Genomic DNA, 13,712 nt, shown 5'->3' with positions numbered 1-13,712 from the left:
CCATTGACGTCCACTAGGCTCAAACTTAGATGAACTGCATTTATCGTGGGGAAAATTCACGTAATCCCTGTTGAGCCTGTTATCCAGTATTGTTCTAACATTAAATATACTTCCCAAGATTATTCACTTTTGCTGAATTAATGATATTACTTCTGAACTCTGGGGGAAATGACTTCTCTTTTCTAAACGCAGTATCAGCTGAAAGCTTTATTGATGTGAGCCGAGTCCATATAATCTGCAGATGCTTTGTGCTGCATTTAATCTGTGTAGTAAGATATTGGTGCACGGCTGTGTGTATGCCTGGTGTACAAGTTTTTTTGATGTTCATGTTATAAATTATGCAATGATACCTTTCCTGAAAGCAAAAATAGTTCAGTCTTACGTCTTAATAGTGTTAAACTGTAGTAAGGTAATATAGCCACCGATGAATGCAGTTTGCCCTCTACATATTAGAGAGAATGCTCCTGAAGTCACTGATGCATTTTGCCAAACAGTTGCATTGAAAACGCAGTACGCAACAACAGTTTATATTTATGTTGCACTTTTCATATTGAGAGGACGTCTCACAGAGCTACACAGAGCTGACTTTGGGGGGGTGGGCACGGTTGAAAAGATAGATCTTACTATCTTACTTACTGAGGGTGTGGGGGGGGGGAAGACGGGGCAGAGGAATTCTGGAATGGAGTTCCTGAGAGTGGAGGCAGATTTGATGCCAGGACTTTAATAGCTCTCAGCACCGGGATAGCACAAACCTCAACACTTTCTTGCACAACAATAGTGTATTATAACTTTTTTCATTGGTTCAGCTGCATTGTGGCTTTTCGATGTGGCAGTGGGGGAAGTAAACAGCAAAAAAAAGAACACAAGAGCAGCTGAAAGGAAGGAGAATAAATACAAGCAGAGAGAAACCGGTAAGAAAAGAGAAAATGTGGCTCAAAAATGAGAAGTGAAGTAAGGAAGAAGGGGATTTTTTTTAAATCAAAGAAAAGCAGAAGGCAAAAAACGATCATATTCAGTTCGTATCTTCAGAGATCTTCACCGAAAATGAAGTTTTTTTTCCATTTCTCTTTTGGTTGCCTTCTGCTTTTCNTTTTTTTAAGTAAAATCCCCTTCCTCTTTTGCTTCATGTCTCACTTTGGGACCACGTTTTCCCTCTTTTCTTACTGTTGCTGAATTGGTCAGGTTTTTGACATTTTGCACATGTAATAAAGGATTCCTGAGCTTTCAGATCTGTCTGATTATCTGTTTAATAGTTTGTACATTGTGTATCTAGTGAGCGGGGAGGTGTTCTATAATAATCCTTATAATCATCCTTGTATTTGATATAGCACCTTATCACATCATTGAGATGTTGAAAGTACCACAGAATATACTGTAAAGTGAATCAAATGTACATTTTGTTGGCAAACCGCCGCAGCCAGTTGTGCACAGCAGTGTCCCACAACGGTCATGGATTGAGTATCACAAAAATATTTATTTATTTATTTATTTATTTATTTGAAGGGATTATTACCCCCAGAAAACAATCTGCCAATCAACCGGGTTCCTACTACTGTTAGATAAACAGGCTTGTGGAGTAAGGAAACTTGCCCAACGTTTCACCCTGCCCGAGAATCGAACCCAGGTTCTCTCGCTTGCGAGGCGAGTGAGCTAACCACTACACTACACGGCTTTTATAATGGAGCATTGACTGGTATTGATGCGCATTGCTTTTTCTGGCATGACTAATAAAACTATTTTTGGCTCCTTTTTCTTCCTCTCGTTAAGCGGGGAATGGATCTGCACATTCTGCAGGGATCTGTCCAACCCTGAAGTAGAGTATGATTGTGACAACCTGCATCATATAAACAAGGGAAAAACAGGCCCAAGCCTGATCCCAGTTGACCAAAGGGTGAGTTTTATTTATACAAATTTAATAAAAGGTTTGTTTAAGTGTTTTTATTCCTCTTACAGTTAGATTACCTTAGCACTTGGCACCAGGTTGTATTTAAAACACCTCATATCGGTTTCTGAAATATTTAAGCATTGAATTGGAACATCAGAATAATTTTTAATGTGAAGTGTTAGATCCGCAGTGTAGACGTTTATGTTTTTTTGCCCTATTTGTCAAAATGACTGTTTTGTCGTATCAGCTTTGCTTCCCCCCACCCCCCCGACCCAGCTCGGGTCTGAAATTCTGTACACTGTCCAGCGCCCTGGGACGTCCTCCCGACGTGAAAGGCGCTATAAAAATGTAATCCTGTTGTTGAGGGATTTGGGGCTCAGTGTAATTACAATGGTGGTACTGGCTATTTTCAATGCCAAAAAATACCGACCGGCAAGTGCCGGCACCGGCTTTGTAATTGTTTGAATCCTGCAAGCGGAAGATATCCAATAAGCGGATTCAAACTGAGTCAAAGTTGTTATGCCCGGCCACTGAAGACCAGCGAGAGTGGTGAGGTGGGGGTAAGAGGGTGGGCCAGTGGGTGGTTACACGCGGGCAGGCTGTGCAATTTTACACGTTTTCCTATTTCAGGCGTGGTATGAATTTCGGATACCCAGAGTCTCTCTGTCCCCACCCTTTGGAACTCCATCTCACAGTCCCTTCACCTCGCTCCGCCCTTTGCCTCCTTCAAGGCCCATCTCAAGACCCTTCTCTTCAACCGCGTCTTTGGTCACCCTCCTACCCCTACCGTCCCTCCAGCTCGGGTCCAAATCCCTGACTGTCCAGCGCCTTGGGACGTCTTTCTGATGTGAAAGGCGCTGTGTAATTGCACGTTGTTTTATTATTTAATGAATTTGCAAAGTGTTTTGAGACAGGATGCTACAAAGGACAGTTTCTGAGCAATCAGCCCTTAGGGAGAGGAGGAAGAAAGAAAATTGGCAAAAAAAGATTCGGTGTTTGCTTTATTACAGGGAGATTTTAGGTTTGAAACATTGAGTCAGATGTAACTCAGCCCTATAAGATGCTATAAATCATGTCTGCGTGTGCATTCACTTTCCTGTTATGTGCTGTAAAATTTCATGTTGAATGCAGCTTTATTAACCAGTTGTTTCTTTTATTTACTAGAAGTGTGAGCGCCTCCTACTGTATCTCTTCTGTCATGAAATGAGTATTGCATTCCAGGAACCTGTACCTTCCTCTGTAAGTGCCTCAATTGGGACATTCTCCTGGACCTGTATCCTGTTCCTCAAATCCTTTTGCCATTTCAGATTATCTTCTCTTTTATGTCATGTTCCGTTGCAAAGTAACGTGCTTATGTGTGTTATTGGTGTAAGCTCCTCAAACCAGTGCAGAAACTATCGCAGAAACTGTGTAATACTGGTTCCCCATCAGTGTTGACGTGAAGTAAACATGACCTTTGTTCACCTTTGGTCATGATTTATCCCTCAGCAAGTGACTTGTGCAACCATTCCCTGTGCTTGTGTACTTTGAATCTGAGCTCTAAATGTATGATCACTTCAGCTATACATCGAGCGAGGTTTAGCTGTACATGAAATAGCTCTACTAACATTGCTCTAGATGGATGTGAGCATTATACATGTATTGCCGGCATATCGCAGTAGAGAAGGAATTATATTTGCTGATGACAAAGTTTAACTTCCTGAAATGAGTATCTTGTGCTTCCGTTTGATACACAGCAACTCGAATCCTGCTTCTTTGCAGGTTGAATTTCAGCACATTCATGGCTTTTATTTTTTCCGTTTTGGCTGGATTTAACCGAGGGCAGGGGTGCTGCGCAGTGTATGAGTTCAGCTGCACAAGATGTAGAGTTTATCGGGGAAAAAGGTCAGGCTCCACTGATCAATATGCAGGGTAAATACAGCACCTATTGTCATCATCCACCGTAAAGCTCAATACTTGTCAGGTCCTGAGCTTGATTCCTGGTCTGGACTGACTCAGGACAGGAGGAAACAGACCCTTGTAAAAAAATTGTACACTTCGCTTCCTCTGGTCCTGTACTGCATTCTGGGATGCTACCCTGCGTGAGGGGCCCGATGTAAATGCAAGTTGTTGTTGTTGCACCTCTGGCTGGATGGTCTGGCTGGTTTACAGGTACTGAAGTACTGTCAGTACTTCAGTACCCCTTGCGATTCAATGATGTGAAAGTGATTTGGATTATTTGGTTCCTTGAACGAGCAATTTTAATCTGATCAAATACTTATTCCACCTGTGTTCTAGCTAATGTCACCTGCTTTGCTTCCATTTCTAGGTTCCAGATTACTATAAAATTATTAAGAAACCAATGGATCTATCCAAGGTGAAAATGAAGTTGCAGAAAAAACACTCAGAACATTACCAAACGGCCAAGGACTTTGTCGCTGATGTGAGGCTCATTTTCAAGAACTGTGAAAAGTTCAATGAAGTAAGTGGCATTTGTGAGGTTATCTTTCTGGCTGCTGCATGTGTTGCACCCAACGCCTGTGATCTGAGTGCTGATGGGTTTGGTGATCACTCTGAGGGGATTCCAGACAACCTTAAGCACATCAGGAAGAGTTTAATTTGAGCTTCAGGGCTGAGGTTCACCCTTTACTGAAAGAGGTTGTGAACAGGAATACATCGCCCTTTGGTGACTTTGTTGTAATATTGTTTAACTGCTATAAGACACCCCACCATTTTATGGTCTCGTTGTCTACAATAGACCGACCACCTGATCTCAAAATTAAACTCTTTCCTGGACTTTGTACCGTCTGAACATTAGTAAATCTCACCTCTGCACCTCTTTATTGTATAGTCTTTTCTTTCTTGGATTAATTTGCTGTATAATGCAACTGCATTGGTGCCCCCAGACCGGTGCAGTGACTCCCATAGCAGTCAGGTCACCCCTGTCTTTTCCCACAACATTTCCAAACATGTTCAGGCAGACTGCTTGTAACTGATTGTATCGCCGTCATTGGCAAAAGTGAAGGGTACAAACCACCAGACACCCACTCAAATGAGAGTGAACATGATTAAATGACCCGTGAAAATATCAACTCTAGATATGTAAGATATAAAGTAAAATGGAAAGGGTACGGACAACAATAATAATCCTTGCGTTTGGTATAGCGCCTTAACACATCTGGGCTTCACAGAATATACTATAAAGTGGAATAACTGTATTTTGTGGGCAAAATGCAGCACCCAAAATTAAAAGTAAAGGTTATTCAACTAGTGAAGGTGCCCTCTCATTGCTCCACTGCCCTCTCTTACCCAATACAGTACCCAGCTGCTTTTCCTTTGTTCCTAACCTTTCTGCTATCTGATCCAAACACGTGTCTCTGACTAAAGCTTTGAAAGTATTTTTCACTATTTTTAACTTGTATTGCTTTGCCCTACTTTCCTGTTGGGTTTACCACATCTCCACCATGGGATTATATTTTCCTCTATAAGGTGGTGCCTTCTCTCTAGATAGTAGAGACTGAGTTTCTTTAGTGTTTCCCCTTAGTGTGACCCTTTTACACTGGGAGCACTCTTGCATTTGATTTAAAGACTTTACAAGCAAGTAGGTACACGTCTTGTGTGCTAGGAACACAAAAGTGGTGCAGTTTATTCTCGAATTTCTTTCCATTAACCGCTGTTCTGAGGGACTGCATTGAGAGTCTCCTGGCTGGATTGCTGCTTTTGTCTGCTTATTTTGCTTCTGTGTGATGTTGGTTGTCTGTGGGGAGCTTTTAGTGGTGTGAGATCCTTTTGTGTATGCGTGCCATCGTGGCTGGCTTCAAAGACCTGTCCATCTACTCCATCAATGGGATTCTGTTGCTATTTGCACCATAACAAAAACATGACAAATCAACAAATCACTTACAAAATTCAGTGCCAGAAGACTTGGTTTATTTAATGGCTTGCATGCTGCTAATAACATTAAACTGAAAATGATCCCAAGGCACCGCCATCATCAAGCAAGCTTATGGCATTGGTGCCAAGTGGTATTATCTAAAGATACCTCAAGAGGTAATATTAAAATAATTTGTGTGCATTTTGTATCAGTTTCCCTCCATTCAGTCAGAGTTGAGTTGTTTGAGCTGGAGGTGCTGCTTTAACCTCAACCAAATTCCACATCAGTTCTTGAATTTTTGCTCCTAGATAACTTTGGAAAACTATCTATTGAAGGGCAAAGCTAGGTGTGCAGCTAATTTATTATAGTATCAGAAAGAGTGGTCTATAGGCATCTCGAGATTCAATTTAATTCACTTGTGGAGGACTGACGTTTCATGTCTGACTTCACTCCCTGAGCCTGGTTCAGGTTACAGGTAAGGGCTGAGTGAGCCCTGTTAGTGAACTGGAGATCATTGCTTTTGATCTGCTGAAATATAAATCTATAAGTTGTCAACTCCAGAGAAATTGATGTTTGAGGGTATAGCAGTAGCCACATGGTTTAAACGCTGTATTTCATGCCCCAGCAGGCTGTCAGATCATCTTGTGGGGAAGCTAATGTACACTGCACCATTGGAGCAGCAGTGGATGCAAGGCGCGGTTTCCATCAGAGAGAAATCAGTGATTTGGTTGAAATTGCAGATATCCTGAAGATTGAAGCATGAATCAAACACTGTTCAAAATTCAGGAAGTGCTGATTGATGCTTTGAGGTCTCGATCTGGCTTGTGTAAAATCTGCAGTTCCTTAATGGCTTGATGCCTCAAGCTCACTCACTGCTTGAGGTAGCACTAGCCAATACCCATCAGAAGATTGCAGATTTAATTCCTGGCCAATGCTGAGTTAGCTGATCTCACCTGGGACTGTTGTAGGAGCGCTACAATTGACTCCAGTGCCCCTGGGCTATGGTTCCTGCTCCTGGCTTCTGTCAGTGATTCCTGTGGGAAAGGAAGGTATGAGGTGATGCAGGTGATTTTGTCTGCAGTCAAATATTCTTTCACTGTCTTGGCCTAACTCACACATGATCAATGGCCAGGTACTGAGGTACTCTGAATGCCTGTGGGACTGCACTCCAACAAGACTCAGCACCTTCAGGAAAGGGAGGAAGAAAATAGGTTCCCATACAAAGGCTTTGCTTTCATTCTCATCTTTGTTCTATTGTTTGGATTGCTTATGTGGAAAATGTTTACCATTTAGTCTTAAGATCATTTTTCTGGGTTATTTCATGGTGAAAATACTCCAGGTTGTGCGCAAAGATTTTCTGATATTGGAGAATGTTTCAAAGTGCTTGACTGAAGTTGAATTTCCTCCAATGCGGTGTAATGTGTAATGGACAGGCCTGGCTCCATCACATAGGCTCAATGGCATTTATTTTCCCTTAAGGTTCAAAATGAACTGTTCCTTCGCTATCACAATCAGAATATTTAACTTACGAGTTGCTCTCAAAGATATTTAGCAGCACTTACAATTATCCACTCGCCAAGGAACGTAGAACTGGAACAGGAGGATACCATTCAGCTCATCCAGTTTATTACATTTTGGCAGATTGTTTTTAATGTCCAGTCATTTCGTCACACCTCTACAGCCCAAGGTACTAGGACTGAGGGACAGTGATTAACATCGAGTACAGCGCCCTTCGTTCAGCATATGATTGATATCCCAAAAGCATCTTTCTCCATTTTGTTTCCCTCCCTCCCCACGTGCTGGGCTATGGCTCTATGGATTTATTTTAGCCTCCTCCCCCCCTGGACAAAAGGTGTTGAGATGATGGCACTCCCTCACCCAATATCCACTCAGCTCCAGCCAAAACTCACTGGCTGGTGGGAGTGGAACCTCGAGCAGCCATCCCGCTTCCCATTTTCCCTTCTCTTTCCTCCCCCCCTGACCCGCACCCCCTCCCACTCTGATCCACACCCCCTCCCCTGGATCCCCTCCCCCGCACCGCCTAAGTATTAAGTGCCCAGTACTGCTCCAATGAAGATGAGAGATCAACTAACTTAACATAGGCCAAGGATGAACATCTGACACGTTCCTGGTTTGTTAGACAGAACACCCACAATCTATGTCTCTAATGAACAATTGGAGGGTGGTGGGAGGTGGGAGGACTGACAGCACCCCTGTGAGCAGTAAGCAATGGAGCTCATTATAAAATGCAGTCTAAAAGCTCTGAGAAAAGGGCTATTTTTCCCTTTTGCAATAATGTGCCAGTTGATTGCGCTGATCGCAGCAGCGTTTCTGTACAAATTGCCGTGATTATTAAAAGTGGCAAATTTTCACTAATCTTTACATTTTGCGCTTGGGGGCACGTTCCTAAAAGACAAAAACCTTCATCGCACATGATGGACCATCGTTTAATGCACCAGGAGGCCACGGATATTTGTTTCCATAAGAGAGAACGAGAAGATCAGCTCATATCAAAATTACACTTCAATCAAGAGATTTCTGGTCTGGATGTTTGAACGAGTGCAGATGTGGAGTAAACTGACGATCTATTAAGAAAACGTTATGGATGTCTTTACATCATTCCGTGCAGCATATACCAAATTTACATTATCCATTTTATTGTCTCATTAAGGTTACCCTATTACCAGGGGTTCAAAGTGGTCCTCACATCCTCATGAGGACCAGAGACAGTGAAATGAGAACCAAGGTAAAAACCCACCCCTGCTATTGACAGACCTTTTTCTCTCTGTTATGTATATCAGTTGAATTTATTTCCAAAAGCTCCACGTGATGGATAAGGACCAAAAGACTTGTGCCTCACTGAAAGATGTACTTAAGGTTCTTGTTGAATTCTGCCCTGTTTCTAGCACATCAGCAACGTTTTGAACAGGACTAGGTGCCGCAGTAGCTTAGCTGTACAGTGCATGCTAACTCTCACTTGGGTTTAAATTCTCCTCTATCCAACAGCTGTAAGTTTCTTATGTATAGTGAGCTTGAGCTGTGAGTGTGGGCAGAGGCTTGCTGTGATAAGCCAGGAGAATGTCTGGTGTGGGAGATAGAACACATTAATATGGTGCAGTCAATGTGATATACAGACGGGTGGGGAAACGCAGGACAGATTAGACTGAGCTTTTGCTCTACATTAATTGTGCTGCCCGGAAATGGCAAACATTTCCTCTTTCCAGCATTATCATCCCTCATGATAATAAACACAATGTTGTCACCCAAAATATACTGAACTCGATTCCTTAAATCTCAGGGGAAGTCCCATCGACCTGCAGGAATAGATGTAGGTTGGGTTGGAGCAGAGTTCTGTACTCCTGGTTAAGAAATCTATTTAAAAAAATGAGGCAAAGTTGACCCGTTTGTTTATTATTCCCTAGAGACCCAGTACAGCAACAATCGGAGCATTCTGCTATTTGAGTTCTAGCCAATGAAGTGCCAGCCTGATTGAGAGTATTACCAGTGTCGGCTGCTGGTGTGAGAGACGTGAATAACAAAAGTAGATTTCTCGCTGCGAGCCCTCCTGTCTGCTGCTTGAGCTGAATTGGTTGTGGAGAGAGAGAGAGAGAGAGAGAGAGGGGTGTATACCTGGGGAGAGGGAAAAGCAGAACAGAAAGGCATTGGAGTATGGAAATTGTGCATGGAAATGTTTGGCAGAAGCCCCCAAAATGTTTTGATATCAACATTTAACATAGTCCATCTGAAAATGTGCCTGAAATTGTGTGAGTAATTAATGATCGAAGATGATTATCATAAGAATCCTGTTGTTGCGTGGATGTGTTTCCACGTTAGTTGCGCCTGCTTTCTTTATTATTACTGTAAAGCATGAAAAGTATTCTGTGAAATGAAAGTTATTAAGACGATCCTCTTTAGATGAAAATGTTTAATTGGTAAAATTCTCAACGGTTCTGAATATCCCTGTGTAATGATACTTTAAAATAAATCAATGCTTTAAGACATGATTTTGTGTCCACCTTGTATGTGGACCTGTCACCTCGGGCGTCTTAAATCCAGGTTCAAATCCGTGTTTAGAGTGGGCGCACTTTTGATCATCCGCTGCTTATTGAGCATGTTTCCCAAGGGCTGGGTCCTGTTCCTGAGCGTTTCAAAGGAATTGTGATTGTTACATATCCAAGGCTGCGTAATCAGATGTGTCTGAGGCTGCTCTTTGGCCAGTGCCAAATAAATACTGTGATGGCTCTCATTTTTGTTCTAGGTGGATTCGGAAGTGGCTCAAGCTGGAAAAGCTTTAGAAATCTATTTTGAAGAAAAACTTCAGGGGATTTACTCAGACCAAACCTTTGCACCTCTGCTGGAGTCGGAATCTGACCACGAGGAAGATGCTCGTGTCAGCGAGGATTCGGACGAGGACTTTGTGCAGCCCAGGCGAAAGCGCCTAAAGTCAGAAGACCGGCCAGTGCACATTAAATAAAGTGCAACCAAGTGGCTTCTTCGAGGAGAAAATGAACTGATAGAATTCTCCCTGTTTTGTGTTCACAAGAACGTGAGCAATACTCCAGTGGCTAATCTGGTTGTTGTAAAAGCCAGTACCCACGACACACAGTATTTATTAGTTTTAACAATGTTTTGTACAAATGAGACTCAGTTTGATTTGATCATTTCCTGGATATTCTTTGAGTTCCTTGCTCTCTTTTTTTAAAAAAAAACTATCCTCGCCTTTACTGGTATGACTATTACCAGATCAGTTCTTTTGTGTGCTAAACGTTGTAGATGGTATATATTTTATTGGCATGCACAAGGGATTATTTATTAATTACATAAATTTTTAATTTACATGAAGTTTAATTTGTGCAAACTTGGATATTGGGCAACTTGGTTATCCATTCAAATCTGCACAGGACACAGCTTGCCTTCCGTGCTCAGAGATCTAATCTCCTTCAGCTGATGCAGTTGCCTTCAATAGGCCAACCCACCTTCTGATACTCTCCACTGAACACTGCAGTCTCTGACCAAATATCCTTCCTGGTAAGGAGTCCGTGCACTGCAATAATTAGCCGACCAGGGTTCCATTTGTGAGGACAAGAGCAACGATTCTTCATGTCTTTATAGTACCCGATTTGCCTTTTATTGTGTGTTTATTTTTTGTACGACTACTGTGGAGGCCTATTCCACAGGCCTGTGCTTTTCTGTGTTTTTGACAATTGACGTTACAATGATGTCCAGGGATGTGGCCACCAAAACCTGCCCACGGCACAAATGCTTACAGGGCAGCATCATTTGTGTGTAAAGACAGGACTATCTCTCAATCCTCATTACCACTAAAAACACACTGCACCGGTATGGAAGAGTTGTAGAGCAACCTCGGGAGCCCTTCACTGCTTTGCTTTTATTTGGCGAGTGATTAAAGGGGTTGAAAAGAAAATAGGAAGAGTGAATTCTGAAGCGAGAATCCTTTACCGTGCACCTCGGTACGGTGTGGTAAATGCTGAGTGTGCTGTCAGCCTGTCGTGAGCACATTGCGGAGGTATTCCCAGGTGCTGGATGATCCTGCCCGGTGACAAGTGGGAAACCCAAGGACCTCGTGAGTAACAGTTGCCTGGTCAGTTGGGCAATGCTGTGTTAGCCAGCCATGGGATGTGTTGTCAATAAGCTGTAGCCGCTTGATATAAACAGGTATTTGATGTAATAAAGGATGAATTTGTACAGTGTTGCAGACTTATTTGTCCGTACCTTACAATGATCAGGACTTCACATTGCAGCTCATTTCTCACATAACCACATGTTGTGTTGATTGTAAAACACATTTTTAAACTGTTAAAAAAAACAGGAAGTGGATGTTTTTGAAAGCCCAGGAACAGAAGCCCATATGGTACCATTTCCTAATCTTCGAACTGTTAACTAGTTCATTCTCCAGTACAATAGATAGTGGCTCATGTGCCTCTTTTCACCTTCTCATGTACTCATTTCTTTGCGTTTCTTATTTAAAAAGAGAGTACGAAACTCCAAATCAACTGATTAAATATTCCAGAGCTCAAAAGTGACGAGGGAGCACTTTGGTGACACTTTGTGACTTGGAGATTGATTCGATGGAGCTATAAATAATAATCTTTGCATTATAAATTAATAAAGATCCTAAACAGAATGTTGGACAGTATTAATGCAGTTCTTGGGCACCCACAGAATGTAACTACCTATAATTTACACAGATTAGGGACCAAACTCGCTCAGGCTTTGGAAAAATGGGTGTTTGCAGTCGGACTGCTTCATGTTCTTATGATGAAGACAGACACAATTCAGTTCAGGGCACATATAACTCGATATCCAGTGACCACAGTCTGTGCTGCAGAAACAAGGAAATCTTGCATAGGATGTTGAAGAAAATCCTATCCCATCCTGTTTATGTTCAAATACTTCTGGTCAGTAAATTGTACATTGTTTGCAATGCTGGGCTTGTGTGGAAGGCAAGGAACTGATCAGCCCATCAATTTTATACTGTTAATGAATAGGTTTGGTGTTTGAATGTGGAACAGTCCCTGATACCAATGCCGAAGCAAGCTTCACTCCAATCGATGCTGATGTGTGATATGTTTTAGCAAGCACATGACTCAAGTGAAACGGGAACTCTGTATTCATATACTGAGTGCTTTGTGTTTCATGTAAACTGTAATTAAGTTAGGGTTTGAAGCATTAAAAGTGGTTGCTCTACTTTGTAACATTACAAGGAAGCTCCCTCCTGGCGAGAGTGGCTGCTCGGACACTATACTAGTCCCATAGAGATTTAGGCTCCGTCCCATGGCTGGAAGGTCAAACACATGTGTGACTTGTCTTCCATCTCCATCAGAAAGGGCAATAACTGGTGGGAACATTTTGAAAGCAAAAACATCTCGCAAAAACAGTTAGTGAAAGTGACGCTCTGTCAAAGAGCCGCACAGACTCGATGGGCCGAATGGTCTCCTTCTGTGCCATAACATTCTATGAATCTACGTCTAAACCTGTCAAGCCATGGCTTAGATTAGCATTCTGGTTAGTTGGTATTCTGGGTATGTGCTGAAGTCTTATGTATGTATATAGCACCACTGAGCAGCTATGTTAAATAGGGAAGTACGGCTGATTTAACACCACATTGAGAGAGAGAAGTGCTACTTCTGTACCAGCTACAGACAGATATAAACACAAATATCGCCACACTCACAAATTTAGATTTCCAACAATCATTGGATAGCAACCCAGTGGCTTACCTCTTGACAATTTGAATTTTCTGTTTTTTAAAAAAATTTTTTTAGCACTGACGGACTGCGATCCTTCACCACTTTGAAGGTCGGTCAAAACGCCAGTAATCAAAATGCCAACAAATCGATCTTAAAAACCTGGAGGGTTTCACAGTTACTAATCTGCAAAAAAAAGGCAGTTGGTTCCATTAAACAGGAACAGCTAACACTGCAATTGGGAAAACCTCTCCTGGGGGAGAGAGATTCAGACACACGGACAAAGTCTATGTGTAGATGATGTATAGAAGTGGAACTCTAAAGGCAAATTACTATAGATGCTGGAAATCTGAAATAAAAACAGAAGTCACTGGGAACGCTCGGCAGGTCAGGCGGCATCTAAAGAGAGAGGAAAGTGGGTTAACATTTCAGGTCGATGTCCTTAAACATTATCCTACTTTCCTGTAGCCCTGATATTACTTTAGAACTTGTGAAGCTTTTTTGTCTTATTGTTTACTTTGGAAAATACAGTCAACAGAAATCTCTTAACAACAACAACAAGATTCCATTTACAGAGCGCCTTTCACGTCGGGAGGACGTCCCAAGGCGCTGTACAGTTGGGTCAGGACCCGAGCATTGGGGGGAAATGGTCAGGGTGAGGGGAGGGAAGGGAGGGAGCGAGGAGGGGAAATGGTCAGGGTGAGGGGAGGGAAGGGAGGGAGCGAGGAGGGGGTAGAGAGTCGAGAGGGGAGCTGAAGGCTCGGTC

The 13,712-nt window shown here is 42.4% G+C and overlaps 1 protein-coding gene across 2 annotated transcripts in view; it reads left to right on the top strand.

Moving 5' to 3' along the window:
* trim33 (tripartite motif containing 33) overlaps positions 1-11,449 on the top strand; it is a 76,945-nt gene extending 65,496 nt beyond the window's left edge. Inside the window, exons 16-20 of one of the 2 annotated variants that reach the window (XM_007909374.2) lie at positions 1,768-1,891; positions 3,050-3,124; positions 4,194-4,346; positions 8,410-8,484; positions 9,997-11,449. In XM_007909374.2, the coding sequence (XP_007907565.2) occupies positions 1,768-1,891; positions 3,050-3,124; positions 4,194-4,346; positions 8,410-8,484; positions 9,997-10,212 (643 nt within the window). In that variant the 3' untranslated portion in view covers positions 10,213-11,449. The remainder of the gene's footprint in view (positions 1-1,767; positions 1,892-3,049; positions 3,125-4,193; positions 4,347-8,409; positions 8,485-9,996) is intronic. The other variant, XM_042342023.1, reaches the window with a different exon arrangement.
* Positions 11,450-13,712: the final 2,263 nt, after the last annotated feature.

This window comes from Callorhinchus milii, unplaced genomic scaffold (assembly GCF_018977255.1).
Source record: "Callorhinchus milii isolate IMCB2004 unplaced genomic scaffold, IMCB_Cmil_1.0 Scaffold19, whole genome shotgun sequence".
Classification (NCBI taxonomy): Eukaryota; Metazoa; Chordata; class Chondrichthyes; order Chimaeriformes; family Callorhinchidae; genus Callorhinchus; species Callorhinchus milii.
This window is presented reverse-complemented; position numbering and strand designations above follow the sequence as displayed.